At 38.7% G+C, this 12948-nt stretch overlaps 1 protein-coding gene across 6 annotated transcripts in view; it reads right to left on the reverse strand.

Annotated features, from left to right (window-relative positions):
- Nucleotides 1-61: 61 nt before the first annotated feature.
- Nucleotides 62-12948, reverse strand: part of espn (espin) — a 43191-nt gene continuing 30304 nt past the window's right edge. For 4 of the 6 annotated variants that reach the window (XM_055049705.1, XM_055049706.1, XM_055049708.1 and 1 more), the window contains 3 exons: nt 5617-5696; nt 4309-4329; nt 62-2750 (listed from right to left, as the gene is read on the reverse strand). In XM_055049705.1, coding sequence (XP_054905680.1) covers nt 2603-2750; nt 4309-4329; nt 5617-5696 — 249 coding nt within the window. In that variant the 3' untranslated portion in view covers nt 62-2602. The remainder of the gene's footprint in view (nt 2751-4308; nt 4330-5616; nt 5697-12948) is intronic. The other 2 variants (XM_055049709.1, XM_055049707.1) reach the window with 1 other exon arrangement.

A 12948-nucleotide genomic window follows, 5' to 3' on the forward strand; every position in this document is an offset into this window, starting at 1 on the left:
CAGAATATATTTTAAAAACATTTCAACAAAAAGAGGAATAAATCATTGGAAACACACAGGCTATGCTTAAATGATCCGAGGTTTATTCTGTTCATTTTTTATCAGTCTGAAGTTATTATGACAAGAAAACAAGCCAATATTCTACATCCAAGCGAGGCTGGGACATGTGATATCATGAAATCTGGAAAAAATGAAATGACAAAAAAAATAATCTAAGGGTCACTATGTACAGAGTTCATATATTAATATATGTATAGAAAATTAAATGGCAATGATGTACATTATTTGAAATTTTAATATCATATGGCATCTGATGAGAAGTGAGTCAGAATATTTCCAAATGATCAATCAAACCCGACCAGATGAATTAAAGAGATTATTTGTAATGATGAGATTACAAAACGGGAAAAGAACTTCATTAAATGGAAAAGCAACGATGCATGCTCTATTCCAAAATATTTATTTTCTAATGACCTTCAAACCAGTGTCTCCCATTTTTTTTCCCAGTTTCTAACCCACAAAATTGACTATTGCTGTTTGACATACACAAACATAACTAATGACCCATTTAATGAGTGCAGCTACAAGACAGCCTTAACTATTACACTATTTTTTTTATCCATTTACAACTACAGATTTTATCTTTATTTTTTTATTATAGCTTTTAAAGTAAAAAAATGGAACAAATAATAATTTTTTTTAGTTCAACTTAAAGTTCTTTAGATAATCTAAAGACCTCACACTTGGTGTTTCAAGACCCATATTCGGGTCCTGACCCAGACTTTGGGAACCACGGCTCTCAACAGGTTAACACCGTTCGAATGTTTTATGGGTTGTAAAAAGTATTTTAAAATTTGGAAAGGGAGAAATGATGACACAGTTCTCAGCCTGGACAAAAGATCTCTGAATGCCTAAAAGTGAATCATACAGTACTTTTGCGACTGGTTAGTGTTAATTTTGAACATGCTAGAGCATGTCGACTCGCCCAACCAGCAGTGTAAGTTTATCACTGTGAGCCCGCCTGTGGAAGACAGAGTGGTCTCTGTGATGTGTAAGCGGATCCGTTCATCAAAGATTCATCCTGCAGCTCAGTGGGACGGAGGCAAGAAACAAACGGATGGGTTCGGATCAGACGGCTGCTGTGAGTCGCAGCTCTTTTGTCTTATTTTGTGGGGGAGCGGGTTCCACCTTAGATTACCGGCATCCTTGTGATTAAACATTAAAAACGTGTTTGATTCTTATAATGCAGCGATTCACAAAAAAGTCACAATCACGATTAAACGACGTAGTTTGACATCCCGGTCGCATTACAACATTATAATAATAAATTTGAGCTTTGCTTTATTTCTCTGATACAAGAGCTTCTAGCAGTTAATGGAAAATCATACTAGTTATTATTATTATTACAAATTATTTGGAAAATGACCTCATTGAATAAATATTAATAAACTGTTAGCTTTGAGGCGGAATATAAATGAAACAACCGGCGGTAGCTTCTGCCAAAACACTGGCAGAATATTAAAGGGATAATTCAGGTTTATTTGAGGCTCTATTAAGAGGTCATAAGAAATGAATATCTTGCCCGCAGAAATCACTGGGATCAATGTCTATTTATTTGCACTGAGTGGGTTTTTCTACAGAATCTGATGAATATTTACATGGGGAAACAGAGGTAGGAAGTGATCTGCTATCAAGGATTTTCCTGTCGGAAATAAAGTGAGAGCGGAACATGCAAAGCATTTCCTTAAAAAAATTCCTTGTGTGTCACCAGATGCTTTACATTTTCCATTGGATTTCCAGGAGGAAGATTATTGGGAACGCACTTCCGCCAACCTCAGTTTCCTGTGTAAATGGCCTGAAATTGTAAAGCGCTTCATCAGGTCCAGAGGACGCCAGGGTGCTTCACACTACATTCAGTCATTCATTTGTGTGTAAAGCTGGACTATCCTATAACAGCACAATCAGTGCATCTGTGAGCTTGACACTAAATGTTATGACTAAGACGAAATATCGATGGGACACTACTCATTCTTATTAATGCATTGGCTGCTTATTGATTACAAATTATATATCTGAACCACTTTTCTTTCGATTAGTCTGAAAAATAGACAATTTCATAGCAACAACAGCCTCATATGTCACCCGTTTCATCTACTAAAAAACTTAAATCTCCTACGTGACATCATCCAATAATTTGCAGTTTTGTAGAAATGTAAGTATACACCAGCAGTGATTTTGACTTAGTGTTCTTTAACAAGTGCCTTAGCAAAGTGAAAGAAAGTAAAGAGGGTCAGTGCATGTCAGAAATGCTTTGCTAAACAATCATTTGTGTCCATGAGACTTTTAGAAAGAGGTGTGGGGTCACTCTGCTGTGTTTCACCAGAGCCGAGACTCAGAGCTTGTGTGGACAGGCAGCAACCGCAGAAGCGGGCCTCAGGTACTGCGGGGCCCCGAAGAGTGACACAACAGAGTTTCAGGAGGGGGGGGGGAGACGAGCTCTCCTCACCTCTGTCTGTTCGGCGGCGGGTTAAAGAATGGAGGAGGGAGACACTTTGGACCGAGTGTGCGAGGACGCAGAACGCTGCAGGGAAAACGGTCCAGTTCATTTTTTGGCTATGTCCCCTTTCTTCAGAATGAGCTTCCGCTGCCAGGGGGCCAGCTTGGTCTCATCGTATCCCAAGGTCCGTAGTCGCTCCAGCTCCTGCTTCTCCTCGGACTCCTTTGCCTGTTTGGCCTGCTGTTCTGCTTTTCTACAAAGATCGCAAACAATAATTAGGATGGCATTGTAATTTTTTTCTTTTTTAACAAAGCAGCACAATATTTTACCTAATTGCTTGCACATACATATTTTTTTTATATGTTTTACACAGTGACTGAATAGTACAGCAGTGGGAAATAGTATTTGCCACTGCTGTACTATTATAATTTAGTACATCATTGTAATTTAAGTTCATTAGATCACAATGAATTTAATAATTCACTGTAATTTTTGGAGAAACCCAGTCAAAGTCCAGATTGAAATACTATTAAGATGCTGTGACATTAACTTGAACATGTTTAATGTGGCTGATTTAAAACAATTTGCCATAATGCGGTTGTATAACAGCTTATTAGTAAGTGTTGCTCCAAGAAAGAAACAACCAGCAATTTGGGTTGGTTGGATTTTTCTTCTTAATCACTTGAAAACTGCTTTTGGTATTTTCTCCGGTTAGTTTTGGCCAACATTAAAATTTGTTCAGCAATATGAGAGATTTAACAGTGGGAAAATCTGTTAAATAACAAGTTTTCTGTAATCTAATCCCTGGTCAGAAACAATTATTGACAGAGTTGAACTCAGAGCTCAGGCCACATTTGAGTTTGACTGATCCAGTCAGGTCTTGACACGATTAATTTTTTATTTTTTGGTGTCAATACAGCTCTGGTATATTATATAACAGATGAGTAGCGATAATGTTCTGGACTGAAACGGAGCAGGGACCCAGCCCAAAGCTGCAAATTAGAAAGTCTGGTTCCTAGGATGCAAATGACAAAGAAATCAGGGATGAGTCAAGTCTTTTGCAAAGCAGCAGGCCACGTTTCCTTCTAGTGGACCTTCTTCATGTCGAATAGTGCTGACTGAAAGAAATAACCAGATTGCCAAAAATGAACTCTTGAAGGCACTGAATTGGGTAGAATGAATACATGGATATATGTTAATGTCAATAACTTACAGGCTGACCTCGAATTGAATGATTCATTCTAAGTTCCTTCTAGCAGGCTGCTTAAAACCTCTGCTGAGTTTGCAAATGACAGAAACCTACAAGTCTGTGTTGTGCAAGTGTACTTCAGAGCAAGTTGCAAAGTTCACATAGGAAGGAGCCTTAAGGAAAAGTTTTGTTCGACTTTAAGATATCTAGCTAATAGTGCACTCCAAAAACATTTCCTGCAATAATCCTCTGTTATCCTATCCCTAATATAATGTTGAAGGAATAGTACATTTTACCTGTTTTCCAAAGATCAGTTGTGCTCAACCTGCTCTGCTTGAATATATCCAGATTGAATCTGGCGTCTTAAACACCAGATGAATTATTTCTTCTTGTGTTGTGAATCATACCATGAAGAAACAGCTGCATTTCTCTCAGCATTTGTAAATGTCTGTAACATTCATTAATTGTGATTTATATAAGGTTGTTATTTTTGACTCGACATTCAATGTGTCTGCCCAGATTTGCAAATAAGAAAGGGATTTCACTTGTTTTGCCCCTCAATCCATTTTAATGGTTTATTTTGAATGTTAAAATCATTAAGAGTGTGAAGTAAACATCTTACCTTTTTTGTTCCCTGTCACATCAGGAGGACAAAAACAAAAGAGAAAAGGCGTAAATATCTTGAAACAGTGAACAGGAATCAAACTAGCTACATTAATAATATCACACAGACACAGCTGCAGGATGAAGTCATTCTATTTCTGCCCAAAATTATAATTTGACTGCAGCACGAACTAGTTCTTCCTTGTAGGTATTACTACAAACATGAAGTTAGTCTTCAAATAAGGAGTTATAAGCAGATTTCCGTCTTTCCACCGTCTCTACTTCCTGCCTCCTCATTTGACTGAAATTTAGCAATGCAAAGAGAACAAGTGACTCCATTACTTCTTGTCTGACGTACTGTCAGGAGTGTTTTACTTGAATAGAGTCAGGGCACAGAGATATATGTAACATAAATAAATAACATCAAGGACCCTGTAATTTACATGCAGAGAAAAAAAAACAACATATATTTCTCACAACTTAAAAAGAAGCAAGGTCAGCACTGTCTGAAATGATTTGAAAAATAAATAGTTCACAAACAGAACTGATGTCCACTTTAAAATACTTAAGATATTTTTATTTACATGATAATTTTCCTTTTAAGGAGTTTGTTCATAACATTCTAATAAATGCTTAAGCTCTTATGGGGATTTTAGAGAGAGGAAACAAACTTCTGAAGAGAAATAAACTTGGTTCCTCATCATGTAAAACTAAAATTTGTAGAATCATGCTTTGTTGACTATTCCACATATAAATGCATTCATTCGTCTTTTTGCATGTTGAATATTATTTATCAGCTGTGTTTTGTTACTATTCGTGCTTTCTCACTTTTCTTCTTGCTAATGCAAATGCAAACTGGCTCAGGCTCAGATATGTGATTCAGATTTAAAAACATTTTGAGTGTGTCCTTCTTATTGACAGAAAAAGAAGGAAATTTAGCGACGCTAATTCCAGGAAAAAATCTTCACTCTGAACTTCATCTGCAGCTTTTCATCACTGAATAAATCGGAGAAAAGTCTTTGCAAACTGTGCAGTTTATTTCTCTGCAGTGCGATCTTTGTATCCAACCTGCGTTGCAACTGTCTTGGTCCCTTGAGATCACAGGGAGAACACACGGCTGAATAGTTAAAGCAAACGAATGGATGGCTGAACTCAGGAACAAAATGGCATTCCGCCGTTTGATGTCACAGCAACAAAGGTTGCAATTAACTTCAATGAGAAAACTGGTGAAGTGAAGCGGCTACATATTGGTCTTAGAGACATTTCCAGAACTTAAGAGTGTAAAACGCTGCAAAAAAACAAACAAAACAACTGCTTTATTACTCACCTCTCCTCGTCCATTTTCTTCTTCATCATGTCCCTTCTCCAGGCTGGCATGGAAGCCAGGCGCTTTGCTTCCTCTTCAGCCTGCAAGGACACAGAGAGGGTCCGAGATGGGGGCAAAAAGCAGGGACCCAAATCGGTCAGTTGTGGCGTTTAAACTCTGACTGTATACTTTATAACCACCCAACTATTTTTAAGGATCACCAGCCATGCTAAACAGACGGCCTGTAAAATCTCCAAATACGTGTGACATTCAATTGTTTGTCATGTTTTTGGCTGTAGCTAAAAATTAGGGGGGGAAGAAAGTAAGACATCTTGAACAGGAAAACAGCGAACTCCAGATTTGATGTAGCTGCAAAATTAACGGAATCAAATGTGATAATAAACGGGCAAATCTCTGAGAGTATCAATGGTGCTATACTCTCATAGATTTGCTGGTAAATCCCTGCTCCGTGCTGAAAGAGCAGGCATACACCTGCAGGGAGAAACTGTGATGAAACATGAATCCAACATCTATTCATATCTCCAAGTGCAATTTCCCAAACAAAGGGCCATTATAGAATTCAAATACTCAACAAAGGACCCGTCTTTAAACAGTTGGATAAATTTTCAGAAGCAAACACACCTCACAATGTCTGCTGCCTCTCGTTTTTTTGTTAGGAATACGATAAAGGCTATTAAATGTTTTGCAGAATGTTTGCATCGAAAAATAAACCTAACTGGATCCTTTTTGCTCTTTGCGTCTGTAGCAGAGGGTGGAACAGGAGGAGAGGGCAGCAGTGTTAGATTTCTCGTCCTCGCCTGAGATACGTTACCCCTTCCTTTCTCAATCCTTTTACTCCAGGATTTCACAGTAGCTATGGTGACTCCAGGTAACATTACCTGCGTCATAAATTTTTAATAATTCCCCAGGGAATTATTACAAAGAAAAAAAAAGAAGCTATTAGAGATCTTTGTATTTGTTGAATTTCTAATTTGATCAAAATAAAATGAATTGGTCAAAGGTGAATTGTGTTAAGACTGGACTAAAATGGCTGACTGGTCATTTAACGTTGGGTTGGCCGTGTAAAAGACTGAACACAGCAGCTTATTTGTTACACTGGTTTCAGTTCTGATGTTCATATAACTTCAATTTAAAATAAAATGCATATAAAGTTATAGACCACATGTACTAATAAGAGTGGGTTAACTTTCTAATGTTTAAGCAGTACTGCATGAACTATGGTAATGATAATGTTTGTCTTTTGGTGCACCAATGATCTTACGTTAACACAGAAAGATAAAAACATTTTCATATCTTCCTTCATCTATAAAATGTGTAGCAATTTTGTAAACTTTATTTTCAACCCGTGCTTGGATTTCTTTTTAAGTCTCCATAAAACCCCTTAACCTGGAACCATAGTACTACTTGCACAAGGGAAACTTCCAACATCGAACCAGAAAAAATATTGAGGCATTTGAAAACACCGCCTGAGTTTATGGGGTAGGAGTTGTTAAGTTTCTTACTTCTTCCTTTTCGAGCATGTGAAGATTATTGTGGCGTGCAAAAATGTGTCTTTTGCATTTCTTGTTCATGTGTGTGATTTTATACGTACTTATATCATGTTTGAAATTGTTGAGGGATTGGAAACCTTTTCACCTATTTTGTTAGTAGAATCAATGGAAAATCCCAAGGACAAAAAAAACATAGACAGAAGAACACTAAAATGTTAGTATAGCTGACAAAAAAAAATAAATAATCTATTTGCTGAAAATTTGGCCTGGACCAGGTGTGCAGGGTCTTTTCTTCTCCTCGTGCATTTACTAGCTAAATATGATGAAAGGATCACTCTTTAAAAAGTAAAAAATATATATTGTCTTTGAATCGGAACCTTAAAAACTCACACTCTCTCCTGGACTCCAAGCAACTAGCTGAGGGACAATTTGGAGGTGTGCGAACTTCACCAGGCTGGAAGCCCTCTTTCATGGGAAACCCAGTCCACTATGTACAAGGGGCCTCCGGTATGAGTTAGAGGTTTTGACTTGTTTGTTTTAGCTGCATAGAGAGATCAGGGAACTCTCATGATCCCACAAATATATAAGGGAACCTCCTTATGACACTACAGAGAAAACCTACAGTCTGCCTGCTTATTGTTAAGATACAGGGCCAGGTTGGTGCAAAGGGGGGATTTAAAAAACCCCAACTAATTATTAGGACCACTTTAAAAGATTATTAAGTAGTTCCTAGGTAGAAATATAAAAAGTAGTTGTAGCTTTTTTTTTTTTTTTACTTTTATGTAGATTATATATACAGTGGCTCCCTAAAAGTGATGGGGCTTAAGCACCACAGCTGCCTGTGGAATAACTAAAATCCATAAACACCCCATGACGACCCTTTTCAAATATTTTGCGAACTATTTTTATATAGTTCACAAAATATACCTCAATATGCAACAAAACACACAAAGGAAACTATCCTATCGCTAATGCAGACGCGAAGACAGTCTTCATTATTTCCACTCTTGGGGGTGCAGCCACCAGGAGCAAGAACTAGCATATCCAGTGGGACTGATTCCATGTATTTCCCAAGCTGCATTATCTTTTGAATAGTTTAGATATGTGCTAAAAAAAAAAAAATATATATATATATATATATATATATATATATATATATATATATATATATATATATATATATATATAATCTGTGTGCTTATCTTAACAATAAGCAGGCAGACTATAAGTTCATATATATATATATATATATATATATATATATATATATATATATATCTGTGAGCAGGCAGATTTTCTGCAAATGATTTGGAGTTGCATTCCACAGAAAAGTCAGTGAATCGTGAACTGTAACTGGGCAGGGATCCACTTTAATCGTCTTTTCTACTCTTTTATAATTGACCTACAACTTTGATCTATAATCAATATTCCGTAGCACGTCATCATTCAAGCTAGTATGGATTACTATCAGTGCAGACATTGTAGTAATCCTTAAAATCTAGCAATCAGTACATAAACTGATGAATGTGAATGTGACTCCTTATAGTAAATGGCATTTAGCCGACCGCCTGAATGACTTCCTTTTGAGCTGTGAGGTGATGAAGATTCACAGTAACCGCCTTATGGCTTTTGTAAGCCATGGATAGCATGACAGCAGGTGGCACTAAGAGGGTTACATGAAGGTAATCTTGATGCCACAGAAAAGACACTATGAGAATATCGAAGCCACTGGCAGATCACTGGAGACCTTCACACGGAGGAACTGAGTGTCTAAATGGGTTCTGTCACTGGACTCACACTCACAGAAGTTTGCCCCTGCTAGTCAGTGCTTAGGGAAAACAATTTAGAACTTGTACAAATACAAACATTTTCTATAAACTTTATTTTTGACAGTCACGTAGAAATCAGGTAAAAACACAATTCAGTTCCAGAATGTGGAAAAAAAGTCTGTGAAACGCACCTTAATATCAGACAAAACAAAGCAAAGTCCATAAATACTGAGATTTGTACAAACTTCAATTTTGAATGTTCTGAGAGTTAGAGCTCTAAAATATCAAATTCTTACATCAGCTCACAGAAATCTGTTGTCAAATTTTCCCGACTGCAAAGTGGTCTTAAACCTGGACAGTAATATCTGAGCATCAAAGTAACTCATTGAGCAATTTCTATCAAGAATAAAATTGTTTGTTTTGTTTTTATATATATTTCAAAACAAATTCTGAACTGCATGTTTGTATTTTCCGACAGAGCTTCAGGAAAAGCTAAAAAAAAAAGAGAAAAGTTTTTACCACACAGATTTTATTGCAGCTACGCTATTTTGTCGCTCCAGCTCATTGTCTCACATCTGATTTGTAAATTTCTGCAGGTGGATTTTATTCAGAATTTATTGCAGCCTTCGGTTTGTTGTCGGTTGTTGTTGTCCTGAAAGTTGGAACTCAGACCTGGAAACGATGCCGCGTCAGATCTCATCACATTCTGGTTATAAGTCAAACAAACAGATGCAAACTACTGGTTGCAATATACACTGATAAACATGTATTTATCTCCAAACAGTAAAGAAACATGTTAACAAATGGGGTTTTTAGAGAACTCCTGATGCCATTGGTGAAATGATCAAAAAAAAAAAAACTGTCAGATGTGCTAAATAATAATTAAATACCTTCAACTTGACCTTCACTATGTTTTTTAAATGTATGCTTGATGTTGAACCTGAGACTGATTGGAGAGCTGCAACTTTGCTTGTCATAATTCAGGGGGGTTTTCCTCGAAGTCAGAAAATACAACTTCCCATTTCAAACACAATAAACTGTTATTTTAAACTAAGCTTGTGACTAGAAATAAAAATGTGTATCAAAATTTGACAATTCTGTCAAAGTGATGAGCTGTTTGGCTGTTCTGTATTGTGGACTTTTTTTTTAGTAAAACAAGTGAGCTAATATACTGTATACTTACTGTGTTCAATGAGTGTTATTCCTAATATTGCAGAAATTACAATTGTTTTCATTAGTTATTAGTCAAGTTGCAGACTAATGACTGACATGATTAGCTGAGTGTTGAGAAGAATTATTTTGAAAAATAGAGCATGGCAGAGCTTCTCCTCTCATATATGTGATCACTGGATTATTACTGAACCTCGTCTCAATCGTGATTGGACAGTGCATCTCAGCAGTCAGCCAATCAGACTCTGGTGTCTCGGTGTTACTATCAGGAATGAAGTTTCATATTATTATTATGTATTATTATATAGATTAAAAGAGGGGCCGTTGATGGCTCAAAGATTTGTGTCTTGCGACTGATGGAAGTACTACAATAGGACAAACTATTCACAACAGAGAATGAACAAATCAGATTTTTAAATGGCAAATGACTTCTTTAAAGGTTATTTTGAGACCATGGCTTCATTTAAAACTCTTTATTTCAATGTTCTCACTTGAACTCAGTTCAGAATAAATGGTCAGCTCTGTCTCTCCATCCAAGCATATACAAATGGGAATGTCAGCACAACCAAATGAAGGCTATTTGCTGTAGTTTAATCCTCTAGGTGACATGGCCTAAATGCTAACTCTCCCGATTAGTTTCCCTTTTCGGTAGGTTGAACTGTGCAGATTAGCCTCTCAGATCCAGCACCATCTCTGGTGGTGGACACTGCAGTTAGATGTCAAAAAGCTCTGCTTCCTTCTCCTTCCAAAAGGCAAAGCTTCGGTCGATGTATCTGATGATCTCCTCATTGCTGAACTCTTTGAGCTCATAAATAACTTTAATCGCATCCTCAGAAGTTTCATCTCTGGCTGAAGCTTGATCAGTGCGTGGTTCTTCTGAGAATCTAACTTTCACGGGTGGAAGCTCTTTCTTTGATTCTGATCCTGCAGTGTCCATGGAGTTCTGTTTTCCACATTCAGATTTTGGGTCCTTCTCCAATACAATCCCAGTCTCATTTGAAGACATCAGCTCATTGGTTGCCACAGTCTCTGGAGCATTGGGCTCCACTGAAGATCGGTTGTCAGACACGCCGTTCTCGGCAGCAGTAGGTGACACTGATGGAGGAACATCTAATGGGGGTTGTCCCCCATTAGAGGCTGGCGGAGATGGTTGTGTTGTCACTGCAGATGTTGCAGACTGTGGATTTGGAGGTGGGGGTGGAGGACAGGTAGGTGGAGGCGGGGGAGGATTTAAAGGTGGGGGTGGGAGGGATTCATGCAGTGCAGACATTTCAGGAGATACGGCATTTAGAGATGCTGTCATCACACCTCCCCCATCAGCCACGTCTCCGAAATGCTTGAGTTTTATGTCCTCAAAGCCATCCGCCCAGTCTCGTTTCCCACTCTCGATTTCCACCATCACTTCCTTGTGAAACTGTCTTATAACTTCCCACTTGTGGCTGCCAAGGCGGTCGAACATCTCGTAGCACAAGAGGTGGCGGAACTTCCGCTCCCTGCGAGACATGTTCATTTCTAGTAACTGGAAGTATCCAAGCATGAAGAGGTCAAGGGTTAAGCTCTCATAGCTCACAGGGGAGCCGTTAAAGTGTGGCAAGAAGTGTTCCGGCCAGTAGATCATCTGGGCCCGACTTAGCCTCCGGATCTGCCGTGATGGGACTTGGCTCATAATTGATCTCCAGTGGCCAATCAGATTTCCAACCACTTGCTTTGACTTCATAAACATAATCATTTTATCATCTTCACTGTGCATTTCATCACCCATTTGAGCATTGAACTGGCTGTAGTCCTCTAAGCCGACATCCAAGTAGTTTCCCCTCCTGCCTGTGTACTTAGTCCGATACGATTCTGAGACGGTGTACTTCCTCCAGTGTTCAAGGAACAAAAGGACGATCCTCTCTTTCCTCATTTCGATGCACTCCTGGACGTAGCTTAGATCAGTCTGCACCTCCAAGCTTCGTTTTAGGTGATTGTCAGTTAAAACAGGGTCTGAAGAAAGAACCTGGTTGAACTCTTTGATATTCGTTGGAGCCATTGCCTCAGAGGAGACATACAATGGAGAAACATAAGCTTCAGTAACAACTGGTTCTTCAACAAGTGGCAAGGCAGATTCTTCTACAGGTGGCAAAGGTCCATTGCTTCTATAGTCAGGAACTATATTTGTAGAGGAAGGAACACTGCTATTGGTGGTTGGCTCTAGACTATAACTTGACTCACTGACCACTGGAAGTGACATCTTGCGTTTGTAAACCCTATCAGCTGGGTCATTTGTAGACGGTGTCTGAGTTTGAAGCTCATAATTGGCCTTCAGGTTCTTCACAGAAACTCCACACTGCTTTATCTCCCTTTCCACATCTTCTCTTGTTGAGAAGGACTGGGATCGCCCAATATTTCCATTGCCAACAGATGTTTGACACTGGCCTGCAGTAATACACTTTGCTCCTTCTTGAGCATTTCCGGAAAGAATAAAATCTAGGAGGTCGATCTCCTTGCCTCCAAGGGTGGCAAGGAGGATCGCCATGCTCTTGAGCAGGGTGGAGATTTTGCTGCACCAGGCTGGGAGATCTTCAGCTTGCCCATGCACTTGTTTTGGATTGACTGAGAAATGCTCCTGATTAAGAGCAGCAGAGACTGGTAGCAGCTGGTGAAGCTCTCGCTCCAGTTCCTCCAGTTCCTTCTCGACTTCTGACATCTTATGCATGACCTGCAGGTTCTCAATTTGTTTCTCAATTCGATTTAGGTCAGCTTCGGTCATCAACTCCCCAAACGGCCCTAAAATGGCATTGTGGATGTGGGAGTAGTGCCATTCCTGAGGCTGGTAGTGTCCACTTGACGCAAACTAAATCAGAGGTCGAAGGAGACCGACAGGACAAGAGGGGGAAAAAAAAGAAGGAAGGAGGGTTTCC

Source organism: Poeciliopsis prolifica, unplaced genomic scaffold (assembly GCF_027474105.1).
Source record: "Poeciliopsis prolifica strain line A6 unplaced genomic scaffold, Auburn_PproV2 SCAFFOLD029, whole genome shotgun sequence".
Lineage (NCBI taxonomy): Eukaryota > Metazoa > Chordata > Actinopteri > Cyprinodontiformes > Poeciliidae > Poeciliopsis > Poeciliopsis prolifica.